The 19546-nt window shown below is 39.9% G+C and overlaps 1 protein-coding gene across 6 annotated transcripts in view; it reads left to right on the top strand.

Annotated features, from left to right (window-relative positions):
- The window catches only part of UBTD2 (ubiquitin domain containing 2), a 75644-nt gene extending 62292 nt beyond the window's left edge, over nt 1-13352 (top strand). For all 6 annotated transcript variants that reach the window (XM_016954201.4, XM_063810857.1, XM_063810856.1 and 3 more), the window contains one exon: nt 10790-13352. In XM_016954201.4, the coding sequence (XP_016809690.1) occupies nt 10790-11187 (398 nt within the window). In that variant the 3' untranslated portion in view covers nt 11188-13352. The remainder of the gene's footprint in view (nt 1-10789) is intronic.
- Nucleotides 13353-19546: the final 6194 nt, after the last annotated feature.

Raw genomic sequence — 19546 nt, 5'->3', positions numbered from 1 at the left:
GGTTCTGCCAGTTATCTTTGAATTTCTCAGTTTGATTTTTTTCCATTTCTGTAGTCAGGCAGTCATGATTCCAATCAGTCTTTCTTTCTTCAGGTAGATGATAAAACAGTCAGCAGGCTTTGTCTTGTTCACCAACACAACCTTAGCACCTAGAATATCCAGTAGCATATACAAGGCAGTGAATGTTGAACGTCTAATTTACCTGTTTTAGCCACCTCTGGTAATTTCCTGTAGTATTAAGCCTAAACTCCTGAATCTTACTATCAGGTTTCACTATTACTGCCTATTTATTAATTTTACATCATTGAATCTGTATTCTACTTCAACAAGGTCCCATGGTATTCTCTATTTACCTTGTAATTATTCTTATTTCCATATCATTTCTATTTCTTGGGATTCCCTTCATTGCTATTCTGTGTCTTTAAAGTCATGCCCAGAACACACCATTTCTACAGAATTCCTCCATGTTGGCTCTACCAACTCTAGTCACTTTTCTGTTCTGCGATGTCTCAGCACGTGTGTTTGATTTTCATTGTATCCATTTGTACTAAAATCTGTGATGGGTATGCTGTATCTGCTCATGAATATATGCTCCTGGAGATCAGGGAGACTCTTGGTTCTCTTATAACCTTCTTTCCTCAGTGCCAGTGACATGCCCTACTCACTTCAAGATGATCAGTAAATGTCTATGCAGTGACTCTAGAATGTAAGAATTGTTTCCTATTGATCCTTGTTAGGTCCTAAAGAGGTTGTGTGGTAGAAACCACTATTATCAGTGCAGCTTTGTCTTTAGTAGAGATTTGGGGCCATTAAATAGTGGAGGATTGGGATTATGTTGTTCAAGAGTCTAGGCCACAAAGGGGCCAGTCTGCTCTGAATAGGTAATTCTGCAGTAATAGTCAGTTATGGACTACAATGTAAAATATTACTTTTATTGATATTTTGTGATCCCAGATATTTAATTCAGGAAGAGTGTAACCCATAAACCTATAGACTTAAAATGAAATCAAATAGTATTTGAGTAAATGATATGGATTTTTCCCTTATTTATTTTAGAGTGGTTTTAAGTTCACAGCAAAATTAAGTGGAAGAAACAGGGATTTCCCATATACCCCCTGCTCCCACACATGCATAGCCTCCCCCAATATCAACATGCACCATTAGAGTAGTTCATTTGTTAAAAATAAATGAACCTACATTGAAACATCATTATCACTCAGAAGTCCATAGTTCATGGTTCACTCTTGGTGTTGTACATTCTGTGGGTTTGGACAAATTTATATTGACATGTATCCATCATTAATAGTATCATACAGAGTAGTTTCACTATCCTAAAAAATCCTCTGTGTTCTACCTATTCATCCCTGCCTCCCTCCTAATCCCATGGCAACCATTGACCTTTTTTATTGTCTTCATAGTTTTGCCTTTTCCAAAGTGTGAAATAGTTGAAATCATATTATATATAGCTTTATCACACTATCTTCTTTCAGTTAACTAATATGCATTTAAGTTTTCGCCATGTGTTTTCATGACTTACTGGCTCACTTATTTATTTTATTATTTATTTATAGATAGGGTCTTACTCTGTCACCCAGGCTGGAGTATGGTGGCCCAGACATAGCTCACTGCAGCCTCAAATTGCTGGGCTCAAGCAGTCCTTCCTCAGTCTTCCAAGTAGGTGGGACTATGGGCAGGCACCACCATGCCTGGCCAATTTTTTATTTCTTTGGTAGAGATGGGGCCTTGCTATGTTACCCAGGCTGGTTTTGAACTGTTAGCCTCAAGCCATCCTCCCACCATAGCCTCCCCAAGCACTGGGATTGCAGGCATGAACCACTGTGCCCAGCCTCCTTCTGGGATTTTGATTGGGATTTGCATCAAATCTATAGACTAAGCTGGGAAGAACTGACATCTTGACAATATTAAGTCTTCCTATCCATGGACATGGACTCTTTCTCTATTTAGTAATTATTTTATCAAGGTTTTTTTTTTGTTGTTGTTTCATATCTTATACATACTTCGTTAGACTTATACCTATTTTCTTTTTGAGGTGCTAATGTAAATTGTGTTTTAAATTTCATATTCTACTTGCTCATTGCTGATGTATAGGAGAGCAGTTGACTTTTGTATATTAACTTTGTATCTTGCAACCTTGCTATAATTGCTTATTAGGTCTAGTAGCTTTTATGTTGATTCTTCATATTTTTTACATAGACAGTATGTCATCTGCAAACAAAGGCAGTTTTATTTTCTCCTTTCCAATCTGTATACCTTTTCTTATCTTGCCTTGTTTTATTGCATTAGCTAGGACTTCCAGTACAGTGTTTAAAAGTGGTGATGGGAGGGGACATCCTTGTCTTGTTCCCAACTTAGTAGGAAAGCTTTGAGTTTCTCATCATTAAGTATGTCTTAGCTATAAGGTTTTTGTTTGTTTGTTTTTAAGGAATTTTGCTCTTGTTACCCAGGCTCACTCCAATCTTGGCTCACCACAACCTCCACCTCCTGGGTTCAAGTGATTCTCCTGCCTCAACCTCCCGAATAGCTGGGATTACAGGCATGTGCCACCACGCTCGGCTAATTTTGTATTTTTAGTAGAGATGGAGTTTCTCCATGTTGGTCAGTCTGGTCTTGAACTCCCCACCTCAGGGGATCCACCCCTCTCAGCCTCCCAAAGTGCTGGGATTACAGGCGTGAGCCACCGTGCCCGGCCAGCTATAGCTTTTTTGTAGATATTCTTTATCAAGTTGAGGAAGTTCCCTTCTATTCCTAGTACAGATAATCAGTGTTGGGTTTTGTTATATGCTTTTTCAGCATCTATTGATATGATCATGTGATTTTTCTTCTTTAGCCTATTGATATTATGGATTATATTAATTGATTTTCAAATGTTGAACCAGTCTTGAATACTTGAGACTAAAGCCTACTTGGTCATGGTGTATAATTATTTATACAGTGTTGAATTTGATTCATTAATATTTTGTTGAGGATTTTTCAGTCTATGTTCATGAGAGATATTGGTCTGTAGTTTTCTTTGCTTGTAATGTTTGGTTTTGGTATTAGGGTAATGTTGGCCTCATAGAATGAGTTAGGAAGTACAGTGGTACCCCCTTATCCATGGGGAGATATGGTCTTGGAATGTTCCAGAACCCCCAGTGGATGCTTGAAACTGTGGATAGTACTGAACCTAAATGCTGTCAATTGGAACACAATTCTTTTCTTGTCTTCCACCCACAAATGTAATGCCTTTTTCATCTGAACTAATCGCTTGTCACGCACTGTGTTTTAACTATTGGGGTTTGAAGTGCCACGGCAAAACTAGCATGAGTTTTTTTTCCTTCTTTACAACTTCACAAATAAATTTGTTCTTATCTTAGATCTTAGCAACATCAACATACAGATGTTTTTCTTTATTTATTTGAGAACCTCCACATTTTCATTTTTAAAAAGTACTTTATGGCTTCTTTTGGCATATCTAAATTGCCAGCACCACTACTCTTGTGTTTTAGGGCCATTAAAGCACTGCGATAATGCAACTGTTGATCTGATAACCAAGATGGCTACTAAGTGATTAATGGGCAGGTGGTGTATACAGCATGGATACTCCAGACAAAAGGTTGATTCATGTCCCAGGCCAGATGGAGCAGGATGGCAAGAGATTTTATCATGCTACTCAGAAAGTTAAATAATTTAAAACTTGTGAATTGTGTGATTCTGGATTTTTCCATTTAATATTTTTGGACCACAGTTGACCAAGAAAAATTGAAACTGCAGAAAGCAAAACTGTGAGTAAAGGGAGGAATGCTGTATTCCCTTTTCTATCTAATGAAAAAGATTGTAGAGAATTGTTATAATTTGTTTCTGAAATGTTTGATAGAATTTACCAGTGAATCCATCTGGAATTGGTTCTTTTCTGTTTTGGAAAGTTATTAATTATTGATTCAATTTCTTTAATAGATGTAGGCCTATTCAGATTGTCTGTTTTGTGTGAGTTTTGGCAGACTGTGTCTTTCAAGGAATGGGTCCATTTTATCTAGGTTTATCAAATGTGTAGGCATAGAGTTGTTCATAATATTCTTTTATTATCCTTTCAACATCTGTGGGATCTGTAGTGATGTCTTCTCTTTCATTCCAGTAATTTGTGTCCTCTTTTTTTCTTGGTTAGCCTGGGTAGAGGCTTACCAATTTTATTGACCTTTTGGTCAATAAAACCTTGTAATCAGCTTTTGGTTTTGTTGATTTTTTTTTTTTTTTTTTTTGGTGACAGGGTCTGACTCTGTTGCCCAGGCTGGAGTGAGATCACAGCTCACTGCAGCCTCAAACTCCCAGGGACAGGCATCCTCCCACCTCAGCCTCCTGGGTAGCTGGGACTACAGGCATGTACCACCACACCCTGCTAATTTTTGCATTTTTTTGTGCAAAAAATTTTTTGTGCATGTTACCCAGGCTGGTCGCAAACTCCTGGACTCAAGCGATCTACCTGCCTTGGCCTTCCAAAGTGCTGGGATTACAGGCATGAGCCACAGTGCCCAGCCTTGTTGATTTTATTCTTTCATTGATTTTTTCCATTTCATTGATTTCTATTTTAATTTTTTTTCTGCCTACTTTGGATTTAAATTGGTTTTCTTTTTTTAGTTTCCCAAGGTGGAAGCTTACTGATTGATTTTAGATATTTCTTCTTCTCTAATATAGGCATTATAAATTTCCCAGTGATCACTGCTTTTGCTGCATCCTGACATTATAAGTTGTTTTCCTTTAATTAAAATATATTTTAATTTCTCTCGATTTCTTCTTTGACCCCATGTGTTATTTAGAAATGTATTGTTTAATATCCATGTATTATGGATTTTCCAACTACCTGTCTGATATTCATTTCCAGTTTATTTCCATTATGGTATAAGCAGACATTGTATGATTTCATTTTGTTATGGTGTGTTTTATGTTTCAGAATGTGATCTCTCTTGGTAAATGTTCCATGTGAACTTGAGAGAAAAATGTGTAGTTTGCTATTGTTGGATGAAGTAGTTTAAACATGTTCATTACATTAAATCGATTGATGGTATTGTTGCATTCAAGTATGTCATTTCTGATTTTCTTCTTGTTAGATCTGTCCATTTCTGATTGAGGGGTGTTGAAGGCTTCAACTATAATAGTGGATTCATCTCTTTCTCCTTGTAGTTCTGTCAGTTTCTGCCTCACATACTTTGCCGTGCGGTTAGGTGCATACACATTAAACATTATTATTTCTTCTTGGTCCAGGCATGGTGGCTCATGCCTGTAATCACAGCAAGCGAGGTAGGCGGATCATTTGCCCCCAGGAGTTTGAGACCAGCCTGGACAACATGAACATGGCAAAACCCTGCCTCTACCAAAAAATACAAAAATTACCTGGGCATGGTGGGGTATACCTGTAGTTCCAGCTACTCATGAGACTAAGGCAGGAGGGATAGCCTTGAGCCAAGGAGTTCAAGGCTGCAGTGAGCTGTGATCACACCAGTGTATTATAGTCTAGGTGACAGCAAGACCCTGTCTCTAAAAGTAAATAAGAAAAAAAATTTTTTTTAAGGTTCTTATTTCACCTTTGCTTCTTTCTTTTTTTTTTTTTTTTTGAGACAGAGTCTCGCACTTTCACCCAGGCTGGAGTGCAATGGCGCGATCTCGACTCACTGCAAGCTCCGCCTCCTGGGTTCATGCCATTCTCCTGCCTCAGCCTCCGGAGTAGGTGGGATTATAAGCACCCGCCACCATGCCCAGCTAATTTTTTTTTTTGTATTTTTACTACAGACAGGGTTTCACTGTGTTATAGCCAGGCTGATCTTGAACTCCTGACCTCAGGTGATCCACCCACCTTGGCCTCCCAAAGTGCTGGGATTGTAGGCATAAGCCACCACGCCCTGCCTCTCCTTCAGTTTTGAAGGATAATTTCACAGCATACAAAATTATAGGTTGGTGGTTTTTTCTATGCCTTAGATATTTCACTTCATTGTATACTTGCATGGTTTCTGAGAAGTTGGAGTTGGATATGTAATTCTGTCTTTGTTTTGTGTGTGTGTGTGTGTGTTTTAGGCAAGGTCTGTCTCTGTTGCTCAGGCTGGAGTACAGTGACACAATCTTGGCTCACTGCACCCTTGACCTCCCGGGCTCAAGTGATCCCCTCACCTCAGCCTCCTGAGTAGCTGGAAGTACAGGCACACACCACCACACCCAACTAATTTTTGTATTTTTTGTAGAGACAGGGTTTCACCATGTTGCTCAGGGTGATTTTGAACTCCTGAGCTCAGGCTATCTCAAGCTATCTGCCCATCAGAGCCTCCCAAAGTGCTGGATTACAGGCATGAGCCACCGTGCCCAGCCATTTAATTCTTTTGTTTGCTCCTCTGTGGGTAAGCTGTTTTTTTCCCCTCTGGCTTTTTTTTTTTTTTTTTTTTTTTTTTTTTTGGGTAGAGATGGGATTTCCCTATGTTGCCCAAGCTGGCCTCAAACTCCTGGGCTCAAGCAATCCTCCTACCTTGGCCTCGCAAAGTGCTGGAGTTATAGGCATGAATCAGTATGTCTGGCCAGGAGTTTTTTGTTTTTGTTTTTTTAATCTTTGATTTCCTGAAGTTTGAAAATGATATGCTTAGATGTGTGTAGTTTTTCTGACATTAACTCTGGAAAATTCTCAGTCATAATTGTTTCAAATATTTTTCCTGTTTCTTTCTCTTGTTCTTCTCTGCTGTTCCCATCATGTGTATGTTACACTTTGGTTTGTCCCACAGTTTCTGGATACTCTGTTTTGTGGTGGGGTTTTTTGTTTTTAGATTTCGTGGGGTTTTTTGGGCTTTTTTGTTGTCGTTGTTGTTTATTTGTTTTTTGTTTTTTTTGAGACAGTCTCGCTCTTGTTGCCAGGCTGGAGTGCAGTGATGCAATCTCAGCTCACTGCGACCTCTGCCTCCCAGGTTCAAGCGATTCTCCTGACTCAGCCTCCTGAGTAGCTGGGATTATTACAGGCGCCTGCCGCCACGCTCGGCTAATTTTTGTACTTTTAGTAGAGACGGGGTTTCGCCATGTTGGCCAGGCTGGTCTCGAACTCCTGACCTGAGGTGATACCCCCGCCTCAACCTCCCAAGGTTTTTTGGTCTTTTTTGTCTTTGCTTTTCAGTTTTAGAGATTTTTACTGAGATATCATCAAACTCAGATATTCATTCCTCATTCGTGTTCAGTTACCAGTAAGCCCATCAAAGGCATTCTTTATTTCTGTTACAGTGGTTTTGTTCTCTAGCATTTCTTTTTGGTTCTTTTTAGAATTTCCATCTCTCTTATTACATTCCCATTTGTTCTTCTTATATGCTGTCTGCTTCATCCATTAGAGCCATTAGCATATTAATCATGTTTTAAATTCCCATTCTGATCATTCTAACACTTCTGCCATATCTGAGTCTAGTTTTGTGCTTGCTCTAAAAAACTGTTTTTTTGCCTTTTGGTACATCTTGTAATTTTTTGGGAAAGGTGGACATAATATACAGGAACTGTGTGAAATGGGCCTTCAGTAATATGGAGGTTTTAGTCTTTTTGTGAGCCTCTGCCTCTGGATCATGAACTGGACCAGTGCTTCTCAGTCATAGTCCCTGCCTTAGGTGGGACAAGATGGCTAGAAGGGGCTAGAGCTGGGTATTTCTCTTCTCCCAAATTAGTTAGGCTCTGATAAAACCCCAGCAGGATAGACTCTAGTTAGTTTCTTCTGAGGGCAGAATTCTCTGGCATATTTAAAAATGGTTCCTTTTGCACCCTCCTCCAACCCAGGGAATTATTCTGACTGTCACTACGAGGAAGTTGTAGAGGTCCAGAAGGTAAAACTCAGGAAGGTATCACTCTTCCCAGACACCCTTCACCAAGTCCCCATGGAGCTTTCTCTCTAAGACTTGTCCACACTGAGCCTTTAGCAATTCACTTAGTTACATTTGAGGTTTCCCTACCCTGCACTGGTTCCACAGAGATTTCAGCTCCTGGGTGTCTGCTATGGTAAATGGTGATGCTCTGTATTACCCTGCCTGTCTCTCCTATTTCGGGGGCAGTGGTTTGCCCTGTGACCTTACTTCTCCCACAGATTAAGAATATCTGTTGATTTTTCAGTTTGCTCAGCCTTTTACTTGTTAGGATGGAGTGGTGACTTCTAAGTTTTTTGCATGCCAGACTAGAAACAGAAAGTCTGATTTTTAGTTTAATGTAAAACTAGAGCATATTTACAACTCAGATTATAATTTTGTAGAAAGAAGTGCCGAAAAGAATAAACTAGAAAATTCCCTATTAAATAAAAAACAAATTACTGTTTCTAAAAATACCGAAATACAGGAGCTTCTGTAACCATCTAAATAGCTTACTTCCAGCATTATGGATTGAGCACTGGCAGAGCATGAGTAAGAATATACACCATCCAGCTGTAACTCTTCATGGAGTTTTTCTCTCTCACCTTTTAGAGATTTGAAAACTAAACCCTGACTCACTGGGATGAAGGGCAGAAGGGAAAGGGCAGTGTGAAGTTACTGGTATAGGGACTACTAGTGATCACAACTGTGCCTGAAGTAGATCCATTTCTACAATAGTATTAGTGAATACACAGAGGCTAAACAGAGAAGAGGGAAGATTCATGTGTGTTCTGCTTTCCAACTAAGCTATCACCCCAGCCCATCTTACGTAACTTAGAAGGCAGACCAGATTGGACCTGTGGTGGGTTGGTGACCATTCCAGACTCATTTCAGGTGCTTTATATTTTCATCCTATTGACATTAAACACAAATACCGGTTCATTAACTCATTTGTTCATTGATAACCATTTCTCAGTGTTCTGGATTTGGTAGACATTTTGGTTTTTTATCCAAATTTATAATAAGCTGATACCATATTCTAGTTTGGGGAAACGATATGTATAACCTTAAAACGTTCATTAAGTTATGCTTTTGGCCGGGCACGGTGGCTCACACCTGTAATCCCAACACTTTGGGAGGCCAAGGCGAGCAGATCACCTAGGTCAGGAGTTCAAGAACAGCCTGACCAACATGGAGAAACCCTGTCTCTACTAAAAATACAAAATTAGCTGGGCGTGGTGGCGCATGCCTGTAATCCCTGCTACTCGGGAGGCTGAGGCAGGAGAATTACTTGAACCCAGGAGGCGGAGGTTGTGGTGAGCCAAGATCGCGCCATTGCACTCCAGCCTAGGCAACAAGAGTGAAACTCCATCTCAAAAAAGAAAAAGAAAAAGAAAAAAAAAGTTATGCTTTCAAGTTCCCCCGAGGAAGTCCTGGTAACTGTAATGTAGTTTACACACCTAGTCTCAGCTACTCAGGAGGTGGAGGCAGGAGGATTGCTTGAGCCCAGGAGTTTTGAGTCCAGCCTGGGCAACATAGCAAGACCTTGTCTCTAAAATTTTGTTTTTGATTTTGAATTATAATATATGATTTGTAAGGAAGTTAACCATTAATGCATTTTTTTAAAACCTTGAGTGCTTTTTCCCTTCCCTGAGCTAGCTTGTTATGTCATAGCCCTTTTGTTTTTCCTTTTTAATCCATAGCTTCTCTGTACTAGATAGATTAATTGGGGTTAAATAAAACACCTCAGTCATTTCTGTGGTAATTTTACTAATGAGACTCATAGATAAGCAATGAATCTGTGGCAGCTGCTAAGGCTGTCATCTCTAATTTGTGATCTCTGGACTAAGGACTTCTTGCCAAGTGCTTCAATTTAGGAAGTCCAGGCACTGGGCTGGGCATGGTGGCTCATGCCTGTAATCTCAGCACTTTGGAAGGCCAAGGCAGGTGGATCATTTGAGGTCACGAGTTTGAGACCAGCCTGGCCAACATGGTGAGACCCTGTCTCTCCCAAAAATACAAAAATTACCCAGGCGTGGTGGCGTGTGCCTGTAATCCCAGCTGCTCAGGAGGCTGAGGCAGGAGAATTGCTTGAACCCGGGAAATGGAGGTTGCAGTAAACTGAGATCACATCCCTGCACTCCAGCCTGGGCAACAGAGTGAGACTCTGTGTCAAAAAGAAAGAAAGAAGTCCAGATACTAAGAAAACTGCTCTAGGGCTGGGCACGGTGGCTCATGCCTGTAATCCTAGCTCTTTGGGAGGCTGAGGTGGGTGGATCACCTGAGGTCAGGAGTTTGAGACCAGCCTGGCCAACATGGTGAAACTCTGTCTATACTAAAAATACAAAAAATTAGCCAGGTGTGGTACCAGGCACCTGTAATCCCAACTACTCGGAAGGCTGAGGCAGGAGAATCTCTGGAACCCAGGAGGCAGAGGTTGCAGTGAGCCGAGATGGCGCCGCTGCACTCCAGCCTGGGCAACACAGCGAGACTCCGTCTCAATAAAAAGAAAAAGAATAAAAGAAAACTGCTCTGAAACACTTGGGGTGAATTGAGCTTAGAAATCAATTTTTTTTTATTTGCTTGCTTGTTTAAGGTAGCGGATTCATTTCTGTAAAAGATATCCTAATGTAATTTAAATGTTCTCTAAGTCTTGTGTAAGCATTAATATTAGTAGTACATTTGAGTTGTATGCCGTTTTAATGAAATTGTGAAAAGGATATGAAATGACTTAGAAGAGCGTAAGCGTAAGGACCTAGCATTCTGGTTAATATAAAATTAAATACTCAAATAATTGGGCATGGGATTTGATAATCATTGATGATCAGCTGACAGTGATGTTTTTTACAGTGCCATGCTAGCAAGAGAAGCTTAAGCATTTTGTGAGGCATAAACAAAAATGCATTCATTAAGGATTAAGTTCTTATTCATATCTTCTCTTTCTGAAGGTGCACTTACAGAGTGCTACGATGAACTGGGGAACAGATATCAGCTTCCAGTGTATTGCTTGGCACCGCCAATCAACATGATAGAGGAAAAGAGCGACATAGAGACTCTGGATATTCCTGAGCCACCACCCAATTCTGGATATGAATGTCAGCTTCGTTTGCGCCTTTCCACAGGCAAAGACCTCAAGCTTGTGGTTCGCAGCACAGACACAGTATTCCACATGAAGAGACGGTTGCATGCAGCAGAGGGAGTGGAACCAGGTAGTCAGCGGTGGTTTTTTTCTGGCAGACCTCTCACTGACAAAATGAAGTTCGAAGAGCTGAAGATCCCAAAGGACTATGTTGTACAGGTTATAGTGAGCCAACCTGTGCAGAACCCAACACCAGTGGAGAACTGAACTGAGCCCTGTTGGCCAGCTCCCACATCCCTCTGCTCCTTTTTATGGTTGTTGTTGTCATTTCCTACTCTACGGCGTGAAATCTGTTTCACTGCTCTAAATTCCCTATGAATGGATTTAGTTCTGAGGAATTACCAGTGAAAAATTCCATCTGTGATGGAGACCAACAAAAATAATAAAACACAAAGAGCCAGGCTTTGAGACTCATGTAATTACAATTTCTAATTTGAAAGGCAGTTAAGAAATAGATAACCATTTATTTTAGAACACTCAACAACTATGTAATGGCTATATTTCAGTGACTTGGACTGTAAATGAAACATTGCATCCATGAAGGACAGCACCAAGCACCTTTTTGAATACAGAATTTTTTTAGAAAAATATATCAAATTATATAATTTCCAGAAACCATAAATAATGGATATAAAACTTAACCTTTTTGTTTTGTTTTGTTTTGGTTAATGGAAACTGAAAAGAGCAGTATTTGAGGTTGCTTCTATTCTGGTTTTTTATTCTTAGCTCAATTAATATTTAGCCATAAATGAGTAGAGACTGGCAAATTGTGCTTTAGTGTTGCTTTCCTCATCCCCACATCTTGAGCTCCTTATTTACATTCACACTAAATTTTGGTGCCTTCCAGCACATTAGTGGCAGGCACCCTTCTGGAACACTAGGCAATAATTTCATCAATACAGTCAGGTCTGTTGAGTTTCAACAGATACTCAGTTGAAAAGTCGCTGTCATCTTGCTGCATAAGTATTTTGAAAGGTCTGTATAACGAAGCCGTTTTTATATCCAGGCTTAGAAGGTCACTACTATTATATAGTACCTTCATTGATCTATCTATTCTGCTTGGAACTTTTCATAGCTAAGTATAACCCCCAAATGCATGGTTCCTGGGTCAGGAGACACCAAAATCAATTATAGCTGTTCCCACTCAAGTTAATAAAGTAAATGATCTCCTCCACTTTGCATGGAGGGGTGTAAGGAAAGCCTATTTTATCTGTGCCTGGGAGAACTGTGCCTATTTTCAGTCTTTTAGAGGAAATTTCAACTCAAAATTTTTAAGTGTGAAAGGTTTACTGGTGTCACATAAACATTAGCAGTGAGACCAAATAATGAAACATTGCTTTATACCTTAGTGTTTTCCAGTTCACTGTTACCTCTAGTCATGGTAGATGACAATTTTCCTCCCTCATCTTTTGTAGCAAAGAAGCAAATTAAGAGCCTTTTGCAAGTTAGATTAGGGGACTGAAAAATCCAGGGAGATAACCTGATTCTTCTATACTATGACTGGAGTAAAGCTGCCAAGAGTTGGGTTGAATTTGGAGCCTTTTAAAAGTTGGTTCCATAAGTAAGAAGGGGGGCTAACATGTGACCACTGTGCCCCTGAGAATCCATGAGATGGAAAAGTACAGACAAGAAGGCACTTAACGCTGTTCTCAGTTGGAAAATGTCAGCCCTCCACACCTGTTTGGATGTGAAGTGCATTATTAATTTTAATGACAAAATGAAACTGCTAATTAGTTTAAATGTAATGTTTAAATGGTATTGAATTTCCTATTGCCTGATTAAATATATCTGTAATTGTAACATCATGTTTCTGAGAGCTTTAACTACTTCCTTATTTTTATGCAATCATTTTAAAGATTGTGGGTATATCTAATTTAAATTTGCTGATGATTGAATCTAAATTCAAGTGAAGACCACAGCATTAATCCCAAAGGAGAATTTTTTTATGTTTAGAGGTGGAGATATTAGGGAAAATCAGTATATTGCTCCTGTCATCAAAGTTTTTGTTCATTTGTGTGCCACATCGAATAGCAGCACTTCTCAAAGTTTGTCAACTGGAAAAAAGTGTTTAAAACTGTTTTTTTCTTAAGCAAATTTGGTGATGTCATCAATATCTATGATATCGATTGGTAAAAGGTCTTTCTTTGTTGAGGATTTGAGCTCTCTTTTTAAGAGTTCATTTTATTTTAAAGGAACATATGCTTTGAATAACAATTCTCTGGGCATGTTTAACTAACCTAGGTGGGAAAACCATGGTGCTGTTTAATTGTAAATAGATTGATATAAGATTGGACCAGTACTTGATGTGTATAATTTTAGTATGTAGGGTTTATGTGCTTTTTAAAAAAAAAAAAAAAAAAAGGTTCAATTTTTCTCTTTGTCTTTGCCTTTATTATTGGTTTCTAATTGTTTTTACTCTCTATAAGGGTAATTGCCTCATTCTAAGTGAGAATTATGAAGGTTTTCCTCCTTTTTAAAACCTCTGCTCAGTAAATAACAGGTTCATTATCACCAAACTTAGGCTCTGCTATGCCAAGTCATACATGGTAATTTATAAATGTGCTTCATCTTCTGCACTGAAATCTTGGTCTAAAATAGGTTGTTGTGGGGTTTTTTTGTTTTTTGTTTTGTTTTGTTTTGTTTTGAGATGGAGTCTTGCTCTGTCGCCCAGGCTGGAGTGCTGTGGCATGATCTCAGCTCACTGCAAGCTCCACTTCCCGGGTTCATGCCATTCTCCTGCGTGAACTCAGCCTCCCGAGTAGCTGGGACTACAGGCGCCCACCACCACGCCCGGCTAATTTTTTTGTATTTTTAGTAGAGATGGGATTTCACTGTGTTAACCAGGATGGTCTCAATCTCCTGATCTCGTGATCCGCCCGCCTCGGCCTCCCAAAGTGCTGGGATTACAGGCGTGAGCCACCACACCCGGCTGTGTTTTTGTTTTTCTTTTTGTTTTTTAAGAATCATGCTGGCCAGGTGCCGTGGCTCATGCCTGTAATCCCAGCACTTTGGATGGCCAAGACGGGAGGACTGGGCTCAGGAGTTCAAGACCCAGCCTGGGCAGCATAGAGGAGACCGCATCTCTACTAAAAATTAAAAAATTGGCCACGCGTGATAGAGCATGCCTGTAGTCCCAGCTACTTGGGAGGCTGAGTTGGGAGGATCACTTGAGCTGGGATGTCAAGGCTGCAATGACCCATGATCATGCTGTTTTACTCCAGCCTGGGTAAATTTCATGTAAAGCAGGTGATACTTCATAACTTTATGAAGTAGGCAATACACACCCATGGTAAAAGCATCCAGATATATCAAAGCAAAAAGAGTCTTTCACTCCTGTCGCTCTTCTGTTTCTCCTCCCAGAGGCAACAACTTTGACCATTTTCTGTGTATCTTTAAACTTAAGCATGCATCAGAATCACCTGAAAGGTTATTAAAACAGATTGCTTGACCCTTTACTCAGATGTTCTGAGTCAGTAGATCTGAATGTTGCCCTATAACTTACATGCTTAAAAGGTCCCGGGTTGTGCTGCTTCTGCTGATCTGGGAGACACACTCAAAAACCACTCTTTTAGTGTATATGGGTATATTCACTCCACCTCATTTTTTTCCATAAATACATATACTATTCTGCACCTTTGATTTTTCTAAAATGGTAAACCTCAGAGATCATTCCGCATACATAGATCTAGATCTGCATCCTTCCTCTTCATAGGTGCAGTGGTACTCCATGGTCTGGGCATACCACAGTTACATCAGTCTCTATTCTGGTCGGCTTTGCTGTTCCTAGTTTTTTGCTACTGCGAACCATGCTGCAATGAGTTTCCTTTTATATAGGTAAGATCTTTGTATACATAGATGGAGGAATTGCATTCTATAGATTTATGTGACTTGTCCTCCAAAGCGATTTTACCAATTAATCCTTATACTACAGCAATATGACTGCTCTAATTTTCCTACACCCTGACCGCCTTTCTGATCTTTGACAATCTGATAAGTAAAAACTTTGACCTGTGGTTTTGCTTTGTATTTTCCTTATGAGCAAAGTTTAACATTTTACTATATTTTAAGGCCATTTTTTTTTTTCTGTGAATGTTCTATTTGCCCATATTCCTATCGCATGTTGGTCTTTACTGTCAAGACTTGTGAGTACCTGTCCTCTATTGAGGAAATTGGTTCTTTTCTATCATGTGTTGTCATTTCTTTTGTTTGGGTGGAATTTACCATGTGCAGATTTTAAGTTTTTCCTGGTCAGATCTGTCAGTCTCTTATTTTACAGTTTCTGAGTTTTTTTCTTAACCTCAAATGATCTTCCCCAATTTGAGCTTATAAAAATGTTTCCCCAATCCGAGGTTACAAAAATGTTTCTTGTGTGTTTCCTTTTTGGTTTCATTGTTATATGAAATTTATTTTGGTGAAAGAAGTAGGGTAGCAATCCACATTTATTTTTCCAAATAGCTACCCCACTTTTCCTGATAATACTTACTGAATAACTTTTATCTATCTTTTCCCCATTGATGTGAAAAAATCCTTATTTTATGACAAGTTTTTAAGACACTATAGTTTTTTAATGGTCTTTTCTTATCAATTGGACAAATTAGCAGATATACATTATGTCTACCTCCAACTCTCAAATACTGTAATTTAGTGTTTTCACTTATGGAGAGGAAAGAATGAAGCTGATAACCTCCCTTGCTATAGCCAATCTTCTGTGATGTCTGTTTGGGTTTCTTGTGGCTCCTCTGATGCTCCAGGTTCTGTAGGCTGCTAAGGTGGATAACTGTCCCACTCAGCAGATGTCAGCACAGTTCATTTGGCTCTTTCTAATCGTCTTTGGTATGAGGCTTAAGATGATAAGACATGAACTCTAAGAACTGGTGGAAGATGTTGAGTTGGTGCAAAGGGGATTGCAGTTTTGCCATTGCGTTTAGTGCTTTTAATGCCAGTGGCAAAAACAGTTCCCTTTGCACCAACCTAATAAATGATCTCACTTGATTTATAATTAGCTTCCTCCAAATGTCTTCCCTCTTTGTAGCGGATATAGATTATGGAGGAACCAGTCTGGGCCTGGGCTGAAACTGTAGCTGGGTCAGCCCTCCCTCCCATCAGGCCTGCATTTCCCTACCTCTGCAGGTGCTGCTCTCTTCCCAGGGCTCAGGCCACCTGAACACACTTGGTTGACCAAAACATTTTAATGCAACTATGACTTAGTAATAATACAGAGGGTTGGTACCATCCAAAAACATACCTAAATGTACATTGTCTAATAAACTCTACCCTTAAAAGCACAATCCGATGGGTGAATTCACTGTGGAAATAGTGAAACTTAAGTTGAAGCATCTACACACATACCTACAAACACATTTAAAATTTGTTGTCATAAAATGTAATTGTGAAAAAGTCCTAAAGTGTACATTAGTAGATTGTTTTATAAATTGTACTACTAAGTCCCAAAAAAATATCACTGAAGTGGTGCGTTTGAATTTTCTTTTTGACACTAAGTTTCAGTGTGAGCTATTCAGAGAGATGCTCAGTTTCCTGATATCACTCTAGAAGCATCCAGTTTAGGAAAATGCTCTTAAAAGTAAGAACATTTTAAAAATCTGATAGTTGGGCCGGGCATGGTGGCTCACGCCTGTAATCCCAGCACTTTGGGAGGCTAAGGTGGGCAGATCACCTTAGGTCAGGAGTTCAAGACTAGCCTGGCCAACATGGCGAAACCCCATCTCTACTAAAAATACAAACAGCCGGGCGTGGTGGCGAGTGTATGTAATCCCAGCTACTCAGGAGGCTGAGGCAGGAGAATCGCTTGAACTGGGAAGTGAAGGTTGCAGTGAGCCGGGACTGCGTCATTGCGCTCCAGCAAGAGCGAAACTCCATCTCAAAAAAAAAAAAAAAAAAAAAAAAATCTGATAGTTGGTTAATTATACCTTTTATAGCCACCCTAATGGTTCCCAGAGTGGAGGGGAAAACTTTTATAAAATTGCTCATTCATGAAACTTCAGTCATTTGATGTGGTTTTAAATTAGCCTAAATCAGTACCTATATGTACCTATTATCTTTGGCCATCTTTTCTCCCTGCCCCCATTCTGAAACAATAAAGAGTATAGTATTTTCATTGCTTTAGAGACCATGTCTGAAAAAATACATATCCATGGTTACCCTTTTGTTTTGGTTTGGTTTTAATACAGACAGGGCCTCACCATGTTGCCCAGGCTAGTCTCGAACTCCTGAGCGCAAGTGATCCACCCACCTCGGCCTCCCAAAGTGGTGAGGTTACGGGCTTGAGCCACTATGCCTGGCCATGGTTACCCTTTATATATCTCAGGACCCCTCTGGAAGGTAGGACAGAGAAGCCTTCCTGAGACCTCACTAATTTCTTCTTCCAAAACCATGCCTAGATCCCAAGGCTGTCTGGTGGCAAAAGCCATCGAGGCTGCCACAAGAGGCAGAAACGGTTTATGCCAAGATGAGCTTAGTGGGGCACTTTGGAACTATGGCTAATCTCTAGCTGCCATTTTCTGACCAGATAGTGCTCATCTTTCAGTACAGTGGGTAGGTGTAGTAGTGTCCATACTTGCTTGCCAGAGAGTCTCCTTGGAGAATAATTGCAAACTCTTCACCAAAGCAAAGGAAGGGAAGAGCACTGTTGTGAGATGCATTGCATCTTTTTGTTTTTCACAATTCCATGAGGTAGATACCATTATCCCTAGATCAGAGGTCAAGTATCTTGAGTTGGGTTTGTTTTTTCTGGTACCATTGTGGGGAAGAGAAGTTTTGGCTGCTAATTACATTTGTCACACTTGAAAGCATGAAATCAAAATCCTATGTCTATTAAATAGAGAGAGAGAGTAATTATTTGCTGTTATTTACAAGTTTAACTTATGAATGACAATCTTAAGCAGTATTCTTGTCTGTTGCACATTGACAAAGTAATTAAATTTTATTTTTGATATTAAGTACTCTGGAACTCATGGAATTCCTTAAGGCCAGTTATGTAATGTATCCTTAAGAAATCCTTGGTTTATAGTAAATGAGCTGTATTTCTTTCTTTCTTTTTTTTTTTTTTTTTTTTGAGCTGTATTTAACTTCTTCCCTGAGAAATTTATGGTAGCAGGAGATGTGGTGATTAATAACATTATGCAAAATAGATTTCCAAGCCAATGACATCTCAGCTTAAAACTTGGATCTGCTGAAACTAAAATGAGCTGCTCAGATACTGGCTCTAAGCACAGGCATCTAATTGACCTTGAATTTGAATCCTGGTCAGCCCTCTTGCGAGCTATATGTTCTTGAGTAAGGTTCTTAACCTTCCTAGGTCTCAATTTTCTCATCTGCACATCAAGGATGACACCTAATTCATAGGGCTATAAGGATAAATCATGCCTCTAAAGAACTACCGAACCCATAGCAAGCACATGATAATATGGTAGCTGTCATCAGTAACATTACAGTACAATTGGGTAGAGAGGATTCATAAGTTCCATCCCCAAAAAATATTTTTAAATTATTCAAGGCATAAAAAAATTAAAATTATTCAATGGCATATAATAATTATTTTACCGAGCCAGGCACGATGGTTCACGCCTGTAATCCCCGCACTTTGGGAGGCCAAGGCAGGTGAGTCACGAGGTCAGGAGTTTGAGACCAGCCTGGCCAATATGGTAAAACCCCGTCTCTACTAAAAATACAAAAATTAGCCAAGCCTGGTGGGGTATGCCTGTAGTCCCAGCTACTCGGGAGACTGAGGCAGGGAGAATCGCTTGAACCGGGGAGGCAGAGGTTGCAGTGAGCCGAGATTGCGCCACTGCACTCCAGCCTGGGTGACAGAGCGAGACTCGGTCTCAAAAAATAATAATTATTATTTTACCCTAGTGAATTTGGTACGCTTGTTTAAGTACCTAACTCAGAGTAATTAAGATTCTAGGAAGAACATAGCCTCCATATTCTTAAATGTCAACTACTGTGTGGTTGGAGCACGTCACCATTGGCTAATTTGAAATCTCTGGCACCTAGGTGGCCTTAGCCTAAGAAGTAGGAGGCTGTTGGACCACTATGACCAATATCAGGAAAGCTGCACCTTCTTTCGCCTACCTGGCTCCAGTATGTTATGTTAGCAATTACTTGGATACAGAGGAAGCTATTGATCAGGGTTGATCTGAAAAGCAGCAGCAGAATTAGGACATGTCAACAAAACGAAAGTGGTTATTCCACATTATTGTGAGTTCTGTGTGAGATCAAGAGGTTATTAAAATTCAAAACCTGGCTGAGCACAGTGCTCACACCTGTAATCCCAGCACTTTGGGAGGCTAAGGTGGGTGGATAACTTGAGGTCAGGAGTTCGAGACCAGCCTGAGTAACATAGTGAAACCCCATCTCTACTAAAAATACAAAAAATTAGCTGGGCATGGTGGTAATCCCAGCTACTCGGGAGGCTGAGACATGAGAATCACTTGAACCCAGGAGGCAGAGGTTGCAGTGAGCCCAGATCATCCCACTGTACTATAGCCTGGGCGATAGAGCAAGAGTCAGTCTCAAAAAAAAAAAAAAAAGTCATTATAAAGATATC

Source organism: Pan troglodytes, chromosome 4 (assembly GCF_028858775.2).
Source record: "Pan troglodytes isolate AG18354 chromosome 4, NHGRI_mPanTro3-v2.0_pri, whole genome shotgun sequence".
Classification (NCBI taxonomy): Eukaryota; Metazoa; Chordata; class Mammalia; order Primates; family Hominidae; genus Pan; species Pan troglodytes.
Note: the sequence above shows the minus strand (reverse complement) of the source record. Positions and strands in the feature narration are given on the sequence as shown.